The sequence below is a fragment of the Pan paniscus genome, chromosome 7 (assembly GCF_029289425.2).
Source record: "Pan paniscus chromosome 7, NHGRI_mPanPan1-v2.0_pri, whole genome shotgun sequence".
Classification (NCBI taxonomy): Eukaryota; Metazoa; Chordata; class Mammalia; order Primates; family Hominidae; genus Pan; species Pan paniscus.
This window is the reverse complement of record NC_073256.2, coordinates 108,302,050-108,324,961: the sequence shown is the minus strand read 5'-3', so window position 1 is coordinate 108,324,961 and position 22,912 is coordinate 108,302,050. Positions and strand designations below refer to the sequence as shown.

Sequence of the window (22,912 nt, the reverse complement as noted above, 5' to 3'; positions counted from 1 at the left end):
ATCTGCTTTTTTTCTTTCAGATTTTAATTTTAGGTATAAATATGTGCAGCTAATTATTTATTTATCTATTTATTTATTTATTTATTTATTTATTTTGAGACAGTCTCGTTCTGTCACCCAGGCTGGAGTGCACTGGCACGAACTTAGTTCACTGCAACCTCTGCCTCCCAGGTTCAAGTGAGTCTCCTGCATCAGCCTACCAAGTAGCTGGGATTACAGGTATGCACCACCATGCCTGGCTAATTTTTTGTATTTTTTAGTAAAGAGAGGATTTCGCCATATTGGCCACTGGTCTCGATCTCCTGTCCTCAGGTCATCTGCCCACCTTCGCCTCCCAAAGTGCTGGGATTACAGGCGTGAGCCATAGCGCCCAGCTAATTATTTTTATTTTTAATCTTCATAACCATTATAACACAAAATGTACAAAACTGGTTTTTAAAAATAGTGTTAGAAGTTATATGGCCATTAAAACCCATAAATAATATTTATATGCTAGCTTCTGCTTACTGGAATAGGCCTGCTGTCACAGTGATAAAACTTTAAAATAAGGTGGGACGTCCCAATAAATGTCAAAATGTTGTAGGTTTTAAAATTGTGTCAAAAATCAAGCCTAACTTTTCCTCTTGTTCTACAAAATTCCAGTAATCATTATTGAAATTAAATGTAACATGAAATTAATACAAAATAGGGCAGCAATTAAAAGACATTAAATTGTATTGAACCTGGATTCACAGAACAAGAATTGATCCAGTTTTATCTGTAGTCAGTTTTTCTTTCTAAATTAGGAAATGCTCTGAGAGAGAAAGAGTAATATAATGCATGTGCCAATGACACTAGTAGTGTCTAGAAAATAATTCCAGATAATGATAAAGTTGGGTCAGAAAACTATCAGATTAGTCCACATTTTCAATTCTTGCTATAGCATTTTTCCCCTCACTGATAATTCAGTAGCTTCCTGTTCTATCCTCTTTTCCTACTCTATTTTTGATCAGGTTGTTTCTGTCCTGGAAAGACTCAAGACACTAATAAGAACAAGCCTTGTTCCTTTCTTTCCACATTGGTTTGGGAGAGATGGAAATGGGTGTGATGACAGACACAAAAATTACAAGTGTCAGGACTTCGTGGAAATTTTGACCGAAGACCAATATATTTATGATGATGCCAAAGTCCTATTCATTCCTTCATTTAGGAAATAATTTCTTCTTGCCATATACTGTACTATAGTAATACTGTAATAGGGTAGGGAATGTGAAGATAAATAAAATGTGGATCTCACTTTCCTGCATTCTATGTACAAAGCCTGCAGCAGTCATATTTACAGAAGTTGTATTCTAAGATTTTTCTCCCTATTTTATTTTATTTTATTTTATTTTATTTTATTTTATTTTATTTTATTATTATTGTTTTTTGACATGGAGTCTCGCTCTGTTGCCCAGTCTGGAGTGCAGTGGTGCGATCTTGGCTCACTGCAACCCTCCGCCACCTGGGTTCAAGCAATTCTCCTGCCTCAGCCTCCTGAGCAGCTAGGATTACAGGCATGCCCCATCATGCCCAGCTACTTTTTGTATTTTTAGTAGAGGTGGGGTTTCACCATGTTGGTCAGGCTGGTTTCGAGCTCCTGGCCTTGTGATCCGCCCACCTCAGCCTCCCAAAGTGCTGGGATTACAGGCGTGAGCCACCGCGCCCAGCCTTCCTCCCATTTATAACATCATAACACTATACATCCCCCACTCATCCCCAGGAGCACTGTATCTTTGCATTTTACTCTTTTGGTTTCCTTGATACTCCACTGCTTAAAGAAAGGCATCTCCCCAAGCTTCTCTTAGATATTTTGTTCTTACCTACATACTTTCTTACCAATCCCAGGCTTCAACAATCATCTTGCTGTGGTTAACTCCTGAAAATTACATCTGCAACTGGAGTCCCAAACTCTGGCTATTTCCTGGTGCAGGTTTTTTTTTTTTTTTCTTCCCTGGCCTAGATTATTGCCCTAATTGGTTAATCTCTCTCCTCTCCATGACATCCACCTTTCTCCCTCCTGTCAGTTGTTACTGATTAGAACATGTCACCATCCCTTTCAAAACTTTAAATTATTCCAGGTTGCTGTTCAAAAGCCTCATTATGACATTCTCAACCTCACTTCTTACTCTCTCGTCTGTCTCCACTTGTACTGTAAGTTTTATGCCTTAGTGACACCTTTGCACCAATAAAGCACATTCACACTTCTTGCATTTGTTCATGTCCAAATTTACCAAAGGACCCTTCCTCTCCATCTTTACTTTTCCACATCTCATCTTTTAAGGACTAGCTCAAGTCATTTTCTTAAAAACTATTAAAGAAGTAATCTCTTCTCCAAGTCCACAAAACACATATTATCTCTAATGGTGACAGCTATTTTATGCCCTTAGCTGGGTTTTTTTTTTCTGCTAAAATTTGTCTTTGCAAACGTTTCTGTGAAGCTGGACAGAAAGCACTTTATGGGTAGGGATTTTGCCTTTAGTTTGTACCCTTTGTAGCTCCCAACACAGTGCTTGTTCAGAAATGGAGCTCAATCAGTACCAGTAAATTAGGCTAAACACCCTGATGCCTAGCACATATTAATACTCAGTAAATATATATTTAATCAGTAATTGGATGGGTAGATGAACAAATTGTATCCAGTACACTAAATTACAATATGATAAAATATTTGAATAATTTTTTGAAATATGATTTGGTGGTACTTCAAGTTTGTTAATATGATTAGCAAATGACTAATGGTTCAGTATAGCTGGGAATACAAATAGGGTCAACTAAGGACAAAATAGAACAAATATATAGATCTTTTATTTCTTCCCCCCCAATCTCAAATCATAAAATATATAAAGAAATAAATAAGAGAGTACCATTGATAAAATATAGAAGGAAAGAGCATACTATCTTTTAAGAAACAAACAAACAAAAATACAAAAGGACACAGAAGCATTGTAAACCCAGGATAATTACCAGGAACTAGCATTGTAGATGTGAGTTCTGGAGTTTCCAAGAAATCCACATTACTTCTTTGGAATGTCTTGCTATAATTTGTCTGAAGGTGGCTGTATAAATAATTATAGGTTAAGGCTGTGCATTTTTATTTACAATCTTCCCAAGTACAGCAGAGATCAAATTTGATCAAGATGGCAAAGTTTGGGATGATTTGGATTAAATAAGCTCCTGGATACAAGCTTCTTTTAATTGTTGTTCAGCTTTCAAAAATGACTCAGGAGTAATTTAATAATTGTCATCAGAAACTTTTTTAAAAAGGTTTTAAACCAGGAGAACATTACTTTTTTAGAGGATAAAATAAGAAGTAGATTTTATTGCACCAAATTTAAATATATCTTGTTTAAAAACAAGATAGATAATAAGACAGACTGTATATTTTACATTTCTAGATAATAAAAATAAATCTAAAAAGCTACGTGAAAGTGTTGGCCTGGAAGCAGAGTCGAATAAGTTACCTCGTTTCCTTCTATGGCTGAAATACTGTTGGTGTCATTTTGCCTTCCTTATAGCACAAAGTGCCTTCAAAATTGCCACAAAAATAAAACTTTTGGGTGAAACATGGATCAACTGAATTTCCAGGTATTCTATTACTTCCATCATCATATTTAACACCCTAAACATGGACTTATTTAGAGAGCTGTATTCTCTGTACCATTTTAAACTGTCGGGAATTGTTATATACTCTCAGAAGAGCAAACATTTCTTTCATTCCATTTTAAAATTATATGTTTGTTTGCTATTAGTAATTATTTTAATTTTTAAAGAAGCTGATTTATTTTAATTTTTGACAACGTCTTGAATTTCCACTTTATTTTTAGTGTTTAAAGACATTTAGAAGGTATTGGGCTGCAATGACTCTAAACATTATATGTAGTTTTATTGTAAAATAAAATAACTGCACAGACTATCCTACGAAAAATTAGGAGGTAAAGCTTTTTTTTCCCACCTCACTTTCGTCCATCCTTTGTCTCCACCCCCACCACTACCCTCACCAGCTTTAGACACTCATACCCCCTATCTATATCTTCTTATCTGAAAACATCAGTAAAATGGTAAGACTCAAAGTGGGATCATTACCAAAAGTATTTGTACTTCAAGAGAGAAGTGGTTTCTAAGCTATTAAATACATTTTTTAAAGTGTGTAGAATTCATGGTAATGGGCAAATGGGACAGGTTTTAAGGTAAGGTAAAAGAGAATGGAGCTTTCCTACAAATCCTAAAATTACATCATGCATATTGCCACCTTCCTGGCTTCACATAAAATCAGGCTTGCTCACAACTTACCTATTCCATACACTACTATTCTCCCAGAACTCATAGATCATGTAGCGAGATTCATTTGAAAGCTTCTGTATAGAAATACTGAAATGGAAAATAAAAGGCATAATTAGCTACTGGAAATTAAAGATGCAAGCTAACTTTTCTAATATCCATATGTAGTATGAAACAATCTTATCCATTAATAGAGGAAACAATCTAAGGTGCCTGCATGAAAATCAAACATATTCTAAATATGTCTGTTAGGCATAAGTGTTTTTGTTTGTTTATTTGTTTGTTTTTTTAGTTTTCTGGTTTTGCATCATGAAAACAGTCTCAGTATATTGCAGACATCACAAATGTAACTTTTGCAAAATTGTGTTCATTCACTCAGAAAGGTTTATTGAGCATCTGTTGTGCTAGGACCAGAAAAATGTGAGTGCATGCTACCTGCCTTTGCCCTCAAATGTAGCTGTTAGGATTGGCCCTATCAACCACCATACCTCTGCCAAATTCTTAGCCATACAACATTCCTGTATTGACAGATTTTGTGTGGGTCCTGCTCTATGCCATTTGAGTCACTTGGACCACACTACTGCTATACAACTGACTCCTAGTTTGCCAATACCTAATGGCTCTCTCCCTCTTTCTCTTTTTTCTCTTTCTCCCTCTCTCTCCAACTCTCTCTCCCTCTGACACACACACACACACACACACACACACACACACACAAAGTGCCTGTTGTCTCTGGATGAAGTTTGAGAGTCCATATTCTGGCCATAATTGCAAGCGTTTTTTGTTTGTTTTACTTTTAAATTTCTTTTCCAATTTGGGTGAGACAAATTTGTTCCTTCCAGTCCTTTGACTAGCCCGAAGGAGGAAAAAGTCTACATAATATGTTTTGAAGGAGTGAAGAAAGCAGGCTGGCTGAAGACACAGGTTGAGGTGACTGCAAATTTAATCCTATAGCAATGAGAAGTCACTGAAGGATTTAAAGCAGGGAGAGTGACGTGGCTAGAGCTATATTTTAAAAGATCCTTCCGATGGCACAGTGGGTTTTGTATGGAGGGTATTATAAAGTAGAAAGAACAGCTGGAAAGACAGTGAAATAGCATAGGTGAGAAATGATGAAGACCCAAATTAATTTTGAAACAATAGAGACAGATTCATAAACTTAAGAGTGGGAGACAAAAATAAAGATGCCTTTAAAAACTGAATTACAAAAATACAGATTGTTCAGCCTAATGGTTCATAATATATTCGTATTAGAAAGCAAAATGAGGGGTTAGAAAAACAATAAGGCTTTTGGGTTAACAAAGAACTTATCAGTAAACTTAACAGTAAGAGAACAAATAACTTAGCAGTAAAATAGTTGATTAACGTAGATTTAGGATTTACCTAAGTGTGACCAGCAGGTGGCAGTAACTACACACAGAGATTTTAATTTTTTTTTTTCTTTAGTTCTGCTTGTGTTTTTTTCAGTTGTTTATCTAGTTTGGTTCATTAAGGTATGATGCAGCAAATATTGTTTTTAGCTCAACTTCAGATTTTCTGGAGAAAGGTTTACTATGGAATCATAAGAATTAAATGGAAGGTGGAATTTGTGATTTTCTAATCCCAGGAGTTCATGAATGTGCTCTTTGGGGGTTCACTAAATTCCCAGAAATGATCTGCAAATGAATGTGCATATATATGTTTTCCTAGGAAGAGAATCTATAGCTTTCATCATAGTTTCAAAGGGATGTAATCCCCAAACATAACCTTCAACAGTATACTGGACAAATTACAATCCATATCAATTTTCTTAAGGGTAAAGTTTAAAATACTCAGCCTTGTATTTCAAGCTCTTCATCAACTGCTTCCTGAAAACTAATTCATTTGTTTACTTATTACATTAAAATCCCACTTACCCTGCTATTTGAACCTTTCATTTTCCAGGCTAGCCATAAGACCATAAGATAAGAAATTCATAAAATTTTAGCATAATGCTAAAGCTTTTGAAGGAGTAAAAAGGAGGACAACACAGTATGAAATGGCAGTGATTTAAAGTATAGCCCAGCAGACCTTCCACCATCCACCATTTATTAGCTGTGCCACCTTGATTCCAATACTCAACCTTGGTTTCCTTATCTGTCCAATAATGATAACAATACTTTGAGAATTAAAGTGTTACATGTAAGGCCGGGCACAGTGACTCACACCTGTAATCCCAGCACTTTGGGAGGCCAAGGTGGGCGGATCACTTGAGGTCAGGAGTTCAAGGCCAGCCTGGCCAACATGGTGAAACCCTGTCTCTACTAAAAATACAAAAATTAGCTGGGCACAGTGGCACGTGCCTGTAATCTCAGCTACTCAGGAGGCTGAGGCAGGAGAATCGCTTGAACCCAGGAGGTGAAGGTTGCAGTGAGCCAAGATCAAGCCACTGCACTCCAGCCTGGGCAACAGAGCGAGATTCTTTCTGAAAAAAAAAAGAAAAAAAACAAAAAGAAGTTACATGTAGAATTCTTAACTCAGTACTTGGCTTATTCTGTGTGTGTGTATGTGTGTGTGTGTGTGTTTAGTTGTTAGCCCAATAGCTAAAAGGAAAGTATCACTTTCATTGGGCGAGTAGCTATGAAAGCTAAGCCTTAATGGTGTCTAAGCTAAGAAGCAAAGCTAACAGAAACAAAAGGAATGGGGTGGGAGGAAAACCAGAAAAGAAATGGAGGGAAAATGCACATATCTATTAAAGCAATGAGAAGCAGCAAGCTAATACTATAAGTATTAATGGTGGTGGTGGTGATGATTTCTACATGTATTGCTCTGTTCCGGGGTCTAATTTAAGCATTTTCCATAGATAAGCCATTTTACCTTCACAGGTACTTTGGGGGTCATGTGGCTACACTGTCCATTGCCTCCCCAAATAGTACTCTCCTCTTACTAACATGACTCTGCCACTGTTCAGTTTGCAATACACCCAATGTACCACTCAGTGTTGGACTGAGAATACCCTGATAACCTTACTCCTCTCTGCTGGACACTTGTTTCCTAGCCTTCCCAGTGGCCAGCAATGACCATGTGACTTGAATTCTGGCCAGTGAGATGCAAGGGGAAGTATGCTGGGAAGCAGGGACTCTGGGAAAACATTTGCATCTTCAGGATCAGACATGAGAGGAGAGCTTGTTGGTTCTCCCTTTTTCTTCCTGACTGTGGGCCATCTGGTGAAGAGCCAGAAGGCACATCCGAAAGACAGACCTGGGATCTTTGATGACAGCATTAAGCTGTAGAAGAACCTTGAGATTGTTGCCTCCGACTTCTTTTTGAGAATAATAAATGTACTTATAATATAAGTGACTGTTACTGTGCTTACTCTAGATTGCAGTTGCAAGCATTCCTATTTGATACCGGAAGGTGCTGTTGTCATCTTTGTGTATTTATTTCTCCATTGTTTACAGATAAGGAAACTGAGGAATGGAGAGACGAAATGTCTTGTCCATGGTCATCACAGCTGCTAGTGAGTAAACCAGACTTTGAACTTAGGCATCTTTGCCTCCAAAAGCTGCACTCTGACAAAGAGTTAGGAAACCTAATAAAGGTGACTGACAAGAAGAAGATGCAGTGATGAAAGTGCAGATTCTGTCTCAAAGGCACATGGGTGAAAGTGCTAACCAGAATTGCTTTACAGAATGGGTACTTTCAGTTAAGGGCCAAAAAGACCAATATGGGGCAATGACATTTAAGGACATTGATATTTGAGACTATACCATATAGATAATGACACACAATGATCACACTGAGACAGCAAGAAAAGTCCAATTGTGAAATAATTTTTAGAAAGATTTGTCAGCAGTTGTTAAAGGCTTAGGGCTTGAATGATTAGCTTTCGATTATTTGTAAATGTAAAGCTGCACAACAACACACCTGTGATTTGTTTCTTATGTGATTCTACTCACCCGAAACAGCCTGTGTCTTTCTCCTTGAAATCTTCATACTTCCTGTGACACTTAACACTCATTGGCTAAAGCAAGAGTTCTTTGGCTAAGCTGTCTTTGGGTGCAGGCCCTAAAAGCTTCAACCTCGAGCTTTGGGAGACCTTGAATATTCCTGGATGCTGGAAAATGTGTCAGTGAAATGGCTTCTGGGGGAAATGGATGTGGCTCAGGAACAGGTGGGATTAAAGATTTTAAATGAGGAAACTGCCCATAATGGACGGGACTTTCCCTCTTGGCTTCTTCCTTCCCCATGTGCATGTCCTACCTTAAATCACAAGCAAGGCCTAACCAGTGAAGAAAAGACATGGCAAGAGGGCCAGTCCTCACATTTCTCCATACCAAGCTGTGGGTCACTAATTTATTTCATCTATATAATTACTGATTAATGAGGCTGGGCACGGTGGCTCACTCCTGTTATCCCAATACTTTGGGAGGCCGAGGTGGGCGGATCACTTGAGTCCAGGAGTTCAAGACCATCCAGGGCAACATGATGAAACCCTGTCTCTATAAGCAATACAAAAATGGCCCGGCACGGTAGCTCATGCCTGTAATTCCAGCATTTTGGGAGACTGAGGCGGGCGGATCACGAAGTCGGAGGTTCGCGACCAGCCTGGGCAACAGGGTGAAACCCCGTCTCTACTAAAATACAAAAAATTAGCCGGGTGTGGCAGCACGCACCTATAGTCCCAGCTACTTGGGAGGCTGAGGCAGGAGAATTGCTTGAACCTGGGAGGTGGAGGTTGCAGTGAGCCAAGATCACGCAAGCCTGGGCACTCCAGCCAGGGCGACAGAGCGAGACTCCATCTCAAAAAAATAAATAAATAAATTAGCCAGGCATGGTGGCATGCACCTGTACTCCCAGCTACTTGGGAGGCTGAGGTGAGAGGATCACTTGAGCCTGGGAGGTTGAGGCTACAGTGAGCCGAGATTGCACCACTGCACTTCAGCCTGGGCAACAGTGTGAGACACTGTCTCAAAAATAAATAAATACTGATAAATGATTAATGATTCAGTGTGCCACCATTATTTCTTAAGGATGTCTCAGAGTTGATTCTTACAATGTAATCCTACATTCATATTCCTTAGGCCCTTGACATGGAGTTTTGAATATATTCAAATTCTCAAATTTCGTAGCTGAGTGACTTTAGAAATCATTTTGTTCTATTTAACGACTATGAAATTTTAGGCCATGAACATGATTTTAATTGTGCTCTACCTTCATAAATGAGCATCCTATTTTCCCAACTGGAGTCTAAGATCCTTGAAAGCAAAACTATTCTCTTGTTCTCTGGTGTCAAGAATGGTTCTGAGAACATACCGTGTACACCACTTATATTCAATTGGTACCTCCCTATGACAAAAACGGGGATTAATGAGCCTTCATGATTACAAAATAAGTGAAGAATAGTGTGTGTATGTGTTGTATCAAACAATGTGTGTGTATATGTTATAAACATGAATCCACATAATCTGCTTGAGTTTTTCACTAACTTAACTTTTTAAAAATTCATCTAACTACTAAAACAAAACCTCTGTAACTCCCCATACTTCGGAGTCTCCTAATCAAAAACTTACAGGGCAAAACCTCTAATTCAGTGGCCTGAATTTAAGAAAGCAAGACCTTGTTGTAATTGGAACAGGAGTGGACTTGTGTGTTCTACCCCTGGTTAATCACAGAAAATCCAGGAAACTCTAAGGATGACCAAATATTGACAAGAAGGATTAAACGCTAGTTTTAGAGTCAGACAAACTTTAATAAGTTTTTTTTAACCCATCTGAGCCAGTTCCTTCTAAGCTGAATGTAATATGTGCCTCTTGATTATTGCTGTGAAGACAGGGGGATAGGCACAGTGGCTCAAGCCTGTAATCCCAGCACTTTTGGAGGCCAAGGCAAGAGGATCGCTTGAGCCTGGGGGTTCAAGACCAGCCAGGGCAACATGGCATAACCCCGTCTGTAAAAAATTTTTAAAAAGTAGCCAGATATGGTGGCATGTGCCTGTGGCCCCAGCTACTCTGGTGGCTGAGGTGGAAGGGTTGCTTGAGCCCAAGAAGTTGAGGCTGCAGTGAGCCATGATTGTGCCACTGCACTACAGCCTGGGCAACAGAGCAAGATCCTGTCTCAAAAATAAATAAATAAGAAAATAGGTGCAAAATGCCTAGTCTTGTTAGTCCTTAATAATATCTGTTTTATTTTATGGAGGTATTTTGTGCCTAATCATTATGAGACTAAGCTAAACATCATGGGAGAACAGAACCTCTGACATTCACAGAGATTTACTTTCTCAGCCAAGCACTAGGCAATTGTGCTGGGTGCATTGGAGCATGACTGATGGCATCAGTGGCATTTGATTATCAATTGATACAGGTAGAAAATTGAATTTGATTAACTGGTACAACTGAAAAATTGAATGTAGACAGACACACTGGCATAACATCTATACCATATATATTCCATATGGGTGTAGTGATTCCCTGAGGCTCATTCCATCTGATATAGTCTACATTTTGATAATTCCAGTAAAAGAAATTACCTGAAAAATCAGCAATAAGAAGTGAACGAAGAATTGTATGAAACAAACCAATCTTGCAAAGTAAACAGAGAGGCTGAAAATCTATCTTACAGGAAAAAGATGCTCTCCTTTCCTCTACTTCACAGCAGGAGCTGATGGAGCAATTTATTGTGGTTATTGAGAGAATGGAATTTGCAGCAGGCGGCACAAATCTATCCACTCTCTCACTCCCCCACAGCCTGTTTCCCTTTCCCTGGGGCTGTTCTAGTAGCTCGAGGTCATTTTCCCAACACCCATTAAAGTAGTGTTTCTGAACCTAAAAAATAAACTTGTGTGCCTTTTTTATAAATATAAAACATGCACTCAATCCCTGGAGATTGTAATACACTGAAATAGACTTTATCTTCTCTATATCCTCATTAAAAAGAGTTTACTGAGCTCTATTTTGGGAAGTTTACACTGTGAACGGTGTATATATAGGTACTGCTTGCATTTTTCTTTTTCTTTTTTTTTTGAAACAGAGTCTCGCTCTGTCATCCAGGCTGGGGTGCAGTAGCGCGATCTCGGCTCACTGCAACCTCCGCCTCCGGGGTTCAAGCGATTCTCCTGCCTCAGCCTCCTGAGTAGCTGGGATTACAGGCACATGCTACCATGCCCAGCTAATTTTTGTATTTTTAGTAGAGACGGGGTCTCATCACATTGGTCAGTCTGGTCTTGGACTCCTGACTTCGTGATCCGCCTGCCTCGGCCTCCCAAAGTGCTGGGATTATAGGCGTGAGCCACTGCACCCTGAATTTTTAAATATTCAATTTTATTTTCAAATGAGTGGGCTCTTAAAAACTACACATATTCCCACCTTTGCAAGTCTTGAGTCACTGAAGTAAAAAGGACTAAAATGGGGTTTTGATTTGTGCCCTCTGAGTCTGGCGTGAAATAGAATAATAAAAATAATCATGGAAACACAGCATTTCCTGTGTTCTTGTTTCAAAGGCACTACTGGAAGATGATGAGCTGTTAGTGGCACTGAGGAAGTACTGTACTCATACTCTAGAGAGGAGGTCAGCCACCCAGACAACCAGGAAACAGTAGTAAACGCAATAGTGACTTCAGCTCACGTCTTCAGTGGATGGGAAGCATTGTGCTGAGCACTGCATATGGACTGTCTCACTTAATCCTCCCAACCATCTCATGAGCCTCTTGAGGAGGAAACTAAGGCTTAGAGCCAGTGAGGGTCTTTCTCAAAACCACAAAGCTAGTAAAATTCCATGTTTATTTCCAGAGCCAGACTTCTTAGCTAGAGAAATATTCTGCTGGGGTATGAATAAAATATAATTAATTGAACACCGAGAGGAAAAGCAAAACACCCAGAGACATGAAGTATCTGTTTATGCACACATGTACACACACATACACAAACACACACACATTTTCTAAAAACCTTCCCAAAGCAACATTTGAAGAGCATTATGAAATATAGTTTAAGCAAGCTCATAAGGTAGGGTTAGACTTGGTTGTGGAAGTTTTCTAAAAGCAGATGAATTTGGACCTGGGCTCTGAACTTGAGGCAGTGCATGGGCTGGCAGAGATTTGCAGCTGGGTGCACATTTCTGAGAGGAAGAATAGCCAGGTCTGAGGCACAGTGGGGAACAAACAGATTATATCAGAAATTCTATCTGTGCATCACCGAGGCAGAGTGTTTAGATGAGGGAGAACAAATAATAGTAGTGATATGGATTCCTGGGTCTGTCAGTAGGATTAAATATAGAGTCAGGACAAATGTCTAGCCTTTGATAAGATACTCATTAGAGAGTTACTTTAGGTTCCCAGTTAAGGGAATTCTATGATAACTGTTTCCAAAAAATTATTATAGTAACTATTTATTGAACCGGTTGGAGTGAAAAAATTGAAGATGAGGAATAGTATATTTTAGTAGCTTGAGATATCCGAAGCCTGAGCTGGGTGGTACCCATGGAAAGAGGAAAGAAAAGATCCGCTGCTGCTTCATTTTCTTTTAATGACCAAGGCCTGAAATCATGACTTCAGGGATGCCTGCAATTTCCTAATGGCTGAAATGGTCATTAGGCCACAGGGCGTACTGCCAAGGGAGCAATCACAGCTAGATGTCCTAGAGTTGGCGCCTCATCTACCAGAGATGATTTTAAATCAGAGTGTGGGCTGCCTGGATGCAAAAGGGAATTTCAACTTATTTGAAATTCAGTATCTTCATTCAAGTTGTTCTATTTCATTTTACTTGGTGCCCCAATGATCAGACGACACGGGGTTTAAAGATTAAAGAGAAAACATTCAGTTAAAGGCAGCAAATGACATCACCCAGGTGGAATGCTCTGTATAATTTAATGTGAGGATTCTCAAATATCTGTCTTCTAGACCCCCAGCCTTGTCTAAAGTAAGAAATGCCTTCACTGCATTCCCAGGCTGCCAAAGGCCTAAGGTGCAGGAGTAGGAGCACTTACCGCAAGCATCCACTTTGGGAGGAAGCACTCTCCACGTAGTGTTTCAGAGCGAGCTGGAATTCTTCCAGGTCCTCTTCTATCACAGACATCTGCCGCTGCACAAGCATGATGTGCTGCCAAGGAAGGGGCGAGGGTCACTGCGTTGGCTGTCACGGAGCCCGATTTAAGCTGACTCCTACTGCCCATCCCATTCCTCCTCACAAAAACAGATGATTGTCATCCAAAAATATGACCAAGGAAGGCCATGACTATTCCAAGTATAAAACTGTATAAAGGCTGTAATCTAGGCAAGATATTTTCCTTGCCTCTAGTCCCAGAAGCTAAACAAAGTGTTCTTTACAATGACGTGTTTCCCTTTAAAAGCAGTGATTCTCAATGACTCGAGAAGTTTTAAAATTATCTTTATATTTATATCAAAATCTCTGGGAGTGGGGCCCAGGCACTGCTATTTTTAAAACCTCCCTAAGTGTCTGTATTGTGCAGGCAGAGCTGGGATCACTTCCCTATAACAACTTACCAATTTTTAAAGAGAAGTCCTATTGTTCATTGCACAGGTCCAATTTCTTGAATATTTTGTGATATTAGACATAAGTGACAATCATTACAAACAACTAGATTTCAAAAAAATTAGTAACTCATGCATTTCCAAAGGTATATCAAATATTACAGGGTTGTCAAACACATTAACTACTTACAACAGGCCCTGTTCAAAAGGTAATGGCATCAGATGGTGCTTGTTTTTAATGGATCACACTGGATTGGATGCCAACTGTTTCCTGTAACAAATCCTATTAGCATTATAGCAATTGTAGTTTCAAGGCTTCCCTCAAGATCCGCCTGTGGGCTTCTCATGGAATTTTAGATATCAACATTAGTTCTTTTCAAGAATTGGTAGTGAAAGTATAAAAGTGCAAATCAAAGTAAGGATTGGCATGAATCATAAAAGTGCATAAACAAAAACAAAACACAAGGTAAGGATGATCTAGAATATGAGAAAAATAACTTCCACAATAATACCAGCTATGTAGCATGAGAGAATTAAACCCCTGGTCTACTGTTTTCTATTCCAATGGGTTTCTCATTTCATGTCAATAGCTACTATTTGTTGAATACCAATGATATTTTAGAGGTTAGGTATTCAGTATATTCAACAAATATTCCTACTTTTGTTGGACTAACCAAAGGACATGGGTTTAGTATTAATAACTAAGTAGGGTTAATTTCTACCAAAATAATGATGGATATATCCTTTTCACAAAAATCTGCAGGGACCTCTTGGTTGGACATTTGTGATTACTAACTCAGATAATTAGGAAAGCTCATGGGCTTTCCTAATGAGATATATAAATACATCCACCTATTCCATCATAATTCTTTTCGTCTAAAGGCAATTCTTACGTGATCAAGTGGGATGGATTGTAAAAATAACCAGAATTCTTCACTACCCCCCTGAACTCATGCCCTTTGACTAATTTGACTTTTTAGCTCCTCTCCTCAAGACATGGATTCTATTTTCCCTCCCCTTGGATCTGGTTTGGCTTTCTAACCTGCTCTGGCCAATCAACGTAGCAGAACTGACAGTGCACCAGTTTCAAATTCAGGCCCTAAGAGGCCGGTGGATTTCCACTCTTTCTCTTGGATCTCTGAGATTACCATATGAACAAGACCTGCTACAGCAGGGTCCAGCAAACATTTTCTGTAAATGGATGGGTAGTATTTTATTTAGGCTTTCTGTGCCACATGGCTCCTTTTGCAGCTAGTCAACTCTGCTATTGTGTAAAAGCAGCCACAGCCCACACATAAACAAATGAGTGTGGCTGTGTTACAATAAAACTTTATGAACAAAAACAAGAGGTATGCTGTAGTTTGCCAACCCCTATATTAGAGGATTAAAAACCACATAGAGCACACTTGAGCTCCTAGACATATGAGAAGGCTCAGCCAAGATCAGCAAAGCTAACATACAGCTTACTAGAGATACAAGGAGCCCATGTGAGACCATAAGAACCAGCCAGTTGATCCCAGCCTAAATTGCCTACCTGCAAAATTGTGGTTATTGTGTTAAGCCACTGCATTTGGGGATGCATTATTATGTTAGCAATACCTAACTGATTCATTCACTTATGTACATTGATGTATGAGTTGGAAAATTTGAGCTCTCGGCTTCCTAGATTGGGTTGCAATTTCCAACTTTGCAACCCAAACCAGATGTATCTTTTTCCCCTCCTTTCCTAAGATAGTTACACAAAGAAATCCATTTAAAGAGCCCCAGATAATCTGCCTAAGTTTGATGACTATTCTGACAAGCGGAGCTTTTTAAATAATAGTTAAAGTAGATTTTCTGAAATCCAAAAAAACGCTTAAATTTTCTGTTCCGGCTAGGCCGAAACAAATTGTAGGATGTGGGGTTTGGGAGAGGTGGAACAGGAGTCTCACTATCTTGTTAATATTTCTATGTGTCTCTTGTGTCAAATACACAGCCTGAAGCTTACTAAAATGTGGGATCCCAAGATATAGTTAGCTCAGAGCACTCTGTCATGGTTGAATATTCTTTCATGGTGCTACATTTTTGTTTCTCTATTATAGGAGTAGTAGTATATCATTTATCATTTACCTTATAGAAATTTTGTTGCAATAGAAGTATGGCTGGATATTTGGAATGTCTTGGACTAAATAGTGCTGTGTAAGTATGAAAGGCCAGTCTCAGTTCACAGGATAGTATTTGCCAGTGACATGAGATTTTGTTGCATCAGCCTTTGATTTCTTGGAACATTTCAAGAAATGTCATCTTTTTTAGTCTTGGGACACAGAGGCATGTTTTAAGTACAACTTATTTTTTCATGTTACTTTGTTCTATTTACTACATTTACAGTTGTGTTTCAAATATGTCTTCAGAGATACCATAGCCTTTCTTGTATGCTCTCACTGACTCTCTTAACAACCATTGTAAAACAAGACTTATATTTTGATAGTCGCTGTTACATTACTTGAGAATAGCCCCCAAAGCCTTAGGAATGTATGGCAGAATGGAATGACTTCAAGACATTATCCATTGATTTTATATGGGTGTAGAGAGGCAGAAAAAGATAACTAGGTTTGTAGACTCATTGTATGATCAGCTATTTTAGTGTATTACAACAACAATATGCTGAAGAAAAGTCTGAGTTTTTGAAAAGCACAAGAACGTGCTCAAATGTTGTTTAAAATTATCATGACTTTTTAAAAACCTTTGAATGAAGAAAATATCTGGAAAACGATCATCTTACTCCAGTACTCTTTTGGTAAGAAGTGCCATACAGGCACATCTTTATAATATGCTTGTTATAAATCATTTGGAACATTTGAATATTTTGATCTAGCACTTGAGTGTTCTTTCAGTGCAGTGTTAGAATCATTCGATGTAGTAAGAGATATATAAGTTTTTTTAAAAAACTTCTATTTATTTTTTATGATTTCATCTTAAGTATTATGTCATTTTGGAAGTATTCCTTGGTCTCCTAAATTGAGTTGTGTCCCCTTACTGTGCAAATCTGTACTTTCCTATAATAATCCTCATCACATTTTATTGTAGCTTCTGTATAATTTCCTTCTAGTTTGTTTTCTAGCCTATAATATTCACCACTTTATTTCCAGACCCTATCTCCAGGCCTGGAACATAGTTGGTGATCAAGTTATTTGTGGAACAAACACATTAAAGATGCTTTTGCTTTTAGCCATTGACTAATCTTAGAATTCCCTTAATAAACTATTTATTCCAGGAGAGGATTTGAGGTGGCCCTGGAAACTCAACAGCACTGCATAATTGTTAGGTGCTCTTTCATCTGTCTCCACCATCCTGTCCTCTTTTTATTTTCTTCCTTCTTCTTCAAGAGCAGGCATATAAAGTGAAAAGAATTAGCTTCACTTTTCCTATGTGGCCTTTAACAAGTTACTTAATTCTTTCTCAGTTTGTCTTCTGATACGTAAAATTAGAATAGTGGTACTTATATCACAAAGTTTTGGGAGGACTAAATAGAATAGTGTGTATAAGGATCCTTTCCATGACAGGTACTAAATAAGTGTTACATCTCTTACTCTGGGCTGAGAAAAAAAAAAATGGACTTAAAAAAAGAAATCATTTCCTGGACTCATCATTATGTAATGGCTCATTGCCCAGAAAACTAGAGATGGCAGTTGCTAGGGTTCAGGACTTTTGCTGTGTGCTTAAACAAGCCTGCCAGACAATCTGCTCTGCTCTTATGGTAGAGAATCTCATAAAACAATCATCCACTCATCCACAACCTCACTAGCAAAGAGCAATTCTACTTTACAGGCTAGAAATCCACTAAACACTTAGGCTGAAAATGTTAGAGCATGGTGATGAGCATAGGTCTGGGGTTGAACTGCAGGGGTTCAGCTATGGTAGGTAAACTCCTTTAAACCTTAATTTCTTCATTGATAAAATGAGTCTGAGGATAGCACTACCTCGTTTGGCTATTGTGAGGATTAAGTGAGTTATGTATGTGTTTAGTACAACACTTGGCACATAGCAAAGGATCAGTAAAGATTAGCATTTCAAAAACCAAGTGTAATACAAATTTATTCTTTGCTTTCTGTCATAGAATTTATTTTTCCAAGTTCTCAAGCATTCACTAATGGAAAAGGGAAAATACCTCTCTACTCAATAAATTCTAAAACTGGTTTTGGGCATTAGGATAGATCATTTAACACATGGTAGGATGGAATTATGAGCACTAGAGCACTAGCTATGAAATAACAGTGAAAAATGATTTTGGTCATTCTGAATATAGGAGGTTTTACAGGAATTTATAGTAATGCACTTACTACCATTAATTAAAAAACAACTTTTAATGACAAATATCTTATTGTTACTTCTGAAAAAAACAAACCAATTCAAATCTTTATGTCTATTCCCAAAGAGCATAATTGTTATACCTCTATATATGGCTGGAAATAGGGAATATCCTTTCCTGCTTTTAAACAATATTGAGAGCTGAACGACCTTCTTCAGTCTTATTTGTTTAAAGTACTTCTATGCACTACTGAATTAGTAATGTTTTGTGTGTTGATCTTTTAAAATTGGCCTTGGCTTTGGCTGCTCAGGGACCTGCAAATGGAATAGCTGCCTCCTTTCACAAACAATCCTTAGACAATTTTTCCTCCTCATAACTAGAGAGAAAAAATAATCTCACATTAGAAAATTATTTAAGAATAGGCAATTATCTCTCACAACATTAGATAAGTTATATTTGTTTTTCCTTTGTCTGGAGTATAGTTTTTCCTCTATGCAAACCTACGAGAAGATAACAGATGCATGATCACAAGGTTAACTATTCCTGTGCCTCTGGGACTGCACAAATCCACTATTCTTAGTATGTATATGTGCTCAACACCCCTCTCCTCTCTTTCCCATGAAAGTCTACCATTTTAAAATGTTGGGGTCTTGAGGAATTAACACAGACTACATCCCTGTCTCTGGAGGGATAAAAGCACTAGACATGCAGTGACAAATCTAGCTTATCGGGGTAAAGTATTCATAACTATAGGATTCTAACAGTAGCAGCCATGATTAAACTTTTCTGAGACTCCCACAAAGCTTCCTCTGAAGAATCCCTTTGGATTATGAGTTTGGACAGATGGGCAGGAGCCTTACACATAGGTGGGTCTCACCTTCATCTATCATGTAGTCAGTGCTTGTGCACGATTCAGAGATGAAAGGTTATTTCCTATCTTGGTTTCATATAAATGTGTGACCAATCCTTTGACATCTGTAAAGTATATAATACATCTAAGGGATTAAAAAATGATTTTTCTCCTAGTTACCCAAGATTTTAAAATCCAAATTTTCACTAAATGTAAATATAAACATCCAACTTCCTGAAACAAAATGTACTATGCATGTTTGCCTCAACATAAAGTAAACAATAAAGCTTGGTATGTACTGCTTTTAATTATTTGCTAACTTCTTTTTGTTGCATCTTAATGTACTTTTTAGGATCCCTTTGTCCATTCTTCTTCTGTTTCCAAAAACTGCTGCCACTCTGGATGGACATCTTGTCCCTAGGGATACAAATGTTCCCTTTTGCATCAATTTATTCTTTGAAAAATTATTTCTGAGCATTTTCAATGTGCCTGGCCCTAGGCTAAATGCTGGAAATATAATAATGAACAGAACCAGGTTTCCGCTCAGGTATATCCAGTGTACAACATAGCAGGATTTACAAAATGTTTATGATACAACTTAAATGTTGCCCTTCTCTGCCAGTCATATTCCTTCAATTATTCAATAATTCATTGATTTATACATGTATAAAATTTTCATTTTGCACCTATTACATGCCAGGTACTTTTGCAAAAACTGTGAAGTAGGTATTAGGTTTACACAAATCACAATGTAGAAACAACACTACTGAATCTTATAAAATGAAATACGACTACTTAGTTTTTCAATTTTTCATTGAGATAACTAATTTTTGAAGAAATTAAATTATGTTTTTAAAGAATATATTTCTAACATTTTTACCTGATAAAAATACTTACAGATTTAGTATTCCCTTCAATAATTTCTTCTTCTGGTGGTTCAAGTTTGAGATCCTTCAATAAGAGGAAGAAATGGCAGAAAAGAAAAAAAATTATATCATTTTAAAAAATGCCATATATTCAAATCATAGTTCTCTCATGGCTAACATTGAACCAAAAGAACCTCATTATCTTAAAGATGAAATAATACTGATTTTTTTTAAAACTCAGCTGTTCCAATAAAGACTCTTTGTACTTATTTATCAATTGTAAGAAGCTGTTTTAGACATGTTCAAAGTATTGCTTTAAATTTACTTCTTGAATGCCATTAGAGAGCAAAGTGGAAGAGAGAGGTACATTAAAACAGAGAGGGAAAGGGTAGGAAGGTAAACGAAAGAAAAGGAAACAGAATGACTAAGCCTAACAGTCTGCTTTATTTTGCTATGAATGAGTATTGCCACATTTCTACATTTCTTGGGACATCATTATAAACATTAGTCTATTGTTACAATACATTTATACCCTGGTGTTAATTTTTCTTTATTAAATAGAAAGTGAATTAAAGAGTAAATGAAAATACAGTTGACATTTGCTAAAAGTGAAGAACTCCTATAAAGACCTTGAAGTCTTAAAAAAAGTTTTTTTTTATTTCCATAGGTTTTTGGGGAACAGGTGGTATTTGCTTGTACAGGTAAGTTCTTGAGTGGTGATTTGTGAGATTTTGGTGCACCCGTCACCTGAACAGTATACACTGAACCCGATTTGTAGTCTTTTATCCCTCATCTCCCTACCACCCTTTTCTCCTGAGTCCCCAAAGTCTACTGTGTCATTCTTATGCCTTTGCATCCTCATAGCTTAGCTCCCACTTATGAGTGAGAATATAGAATGGTTGGTTGTCCATTCCTGAGTTACTTCACTTGGAATAATAGTCTCCAGTCCCATCCAGGTTGCTACAAATGCCATTAATTCATTCCTTTTTATGGCTGAGTAGTATTCCATCGTACATACACACCATAATTTCTTTATCCACTCATTGATTGGTGGGCATTTGGGTTGGTTCCACATTTTTGCAACTGAAAATTGTGCTGCTATAAACATGTGTGTGCAAGTTCTTTTTTGTATAATGACTTCTTTTCTTCTGGGTAGATACCCAGTAGTGGAATTGCTGGATCAAATGGTAGTTCTACTTCTAGTTCTTTAAGGAATCTCCACACTATTTTCCATAGTGGTTGTACTTGTTTACATTCCCACCAGCAGTGTAGAAGTGTTCCCTGTTCACCACATCCATGCCAACATCTATGATTTTTTAATTTTTTTATTATGGCCTTTCTTGCAGGAGTAAGGTAGTATCACATTGTGGTTTTGATTTACATTTCCCTGATCATTGGTGATGTTGAGCATTTTTTCATATGTTTGTTGGTCCTTTATATATCTTCTTTTGAGAATTAAGACCTTAATGTCTTTTGTGATGACCAATGAATAATGCTAATGTCCTAATGTCCCCAGTGAAACCTAGTGCTTCATCTCTGAGAACTTCATTCTGTGAATGGCTATCCTAGCATTGTTTCCAATGAGGATTATGTAGAATAACTCCTTCAAATAAATAAGAAATAAACTGAAAACTGTAGAAATCCAGACTATCTGAAATAACATATGCCTGTTAATAATAGAGCTATGTTGCTCTAGCTGTGCTGTTATTTTGTGGTGGAACTTTCGGCAAGGTATTTAACTTCTGTGGGGTTCACTTTTCCTGCTTTGCTGTAAATTCTCTATCCCTAAATCTTTACATAGCTGCCTTCTTCTTGACTTTCACATCTCAATTCGAATATCACCTTATTAGAGAGAACTTCCAGACCACTCATTTGGAGTTTTCAACCCCCTATCTGTATTATATTGCTCTACTTTTTCTTTATAGCACTTTCCATTATTTTATATTACCTTGTTTCATGGATTTGTTGTTTTTTTGGTCTGTCTCTTCAAAGACCAAGGATATTCTTTTCATCACTGCTGTATTTCCACTGCTGGAATAGTACCTGACACACAGTAGGTACTCAATAAATGTTGAATAAATGAATGGCTGAATGAATGCCCTGTCTAAATCATAGCTTTTCTATGAGGGCAAAATTATATGTAATGTATATAGATGTGAATTGAAAACTAAAAAGTACTCCGCAGATAGAAACTGTAACCTAGTAATCTCCTTGACCACTATTTCCCTGACACTAACTAAGGTACAATTTCAGTTCTACCTTTCCTGATCTAAGGTATGAAAAACTTAAAATAAGTTGTATGAGTGTGACATCCTGAATTACATCCTTTCAAATGAGAATGTCCTGTGATCTGATGATACACTAAGGACTTAATGAAGAATGAAGAGCTTTTATTGTTGTCCTTGTTGTTATTTTGTTTAACATTAAAGGTGGGGTTTTTTTTGTTTTTTATTTTTGTTTATTTTATTTTATTTTATTTTTTTGAGATGGAGTTTTACTCTTTCCCTCAGGCTGGAGTGAAGTGGCACGATCTCGGCTCACTGCCACCTCTCCCTCCGGGGTTCAAGCGATTCTCCTGCCTCAGCCTCCCAAGTAGCTGGGATTACAGGCGCACACCACCACGCCTGGTTAATTTTTGTATTTTTAGTAGAGATGGGGTTTCGCCATGTTGGCCAGGCTGGTCTTGAACTCCTGACCTCAGGTGATCCACTTGCCTCAGCCTCCCAAAGTGCCGGGATTACAGGCGTGAGCCACTGCACCCAGCCTTTAAAGGTGTTTTCTACAGGGATCAAGCAAAACACAAGACATAACCTCAGTATATCCCCATAAATTCTCATGGAGGCTGAAATGGATACAAGGAATACCTAAAGAAACCTATTTATAGAAATTGCTAAGTGTTATATTCCCCTACATGCATAGAATAGGGCTTGGTTTCAGTGCAGGAAGAATTTATCTTAAATACTTCATGCGGAGAAAAGATAACATATGTTCCACTGCAGGTACACTTCCTTCTAATGGGAAGATTAAAACTAGTGTTAACAACTACAGGAGACAAGGTACTCAGCAGTGAAATGACGTACTCAGCCACTGTTTGGCAATTGGGTAGTTTTTCTCTAAAAACCTAATCAGCACAGTACAGAATAAGTTGTAGAAGAAAACTGAAC

At 37.8% G+C, this 22,912-nt stretch overlaps 1 protein-coding gene across 2 annotated transcripts in view; it reads right to left on the bottom strand.

The window, feature by feature from the left end:
* NECAB1 (N-terminal EF-hand calcium binding protein 1) overlaps positions 1-22,912 on the bottom strand; it is a 169,295-nt gene that overhangs the window by 5,220 nt on the left and 141,163 nt on the right. For both annotated transcript variants that reach the window (XM_003821141.7, XM_057303049.2), the window contains exons 9-12: positions 19,780-19,833; positions 13,240-13,352; positions 4,312-4,389; positions 2,986-3,077 (exon numbers count right to left, since the gene is read on the bottom strand). In XM_003821141.7, coding sequence (XP_003821189.4) covers positions 2,986-3,077; positions 4,312-4,389; positions 13,240-13,352; positions 19,780-19,833 — 337 coding nt within the window. The remainder of the gene's footprint in view (positions 1-2,985; positions 3,078-4,311; positions 4,390-13,239; positions 13,353-19,779; positions 19,834-22,912) is intronic.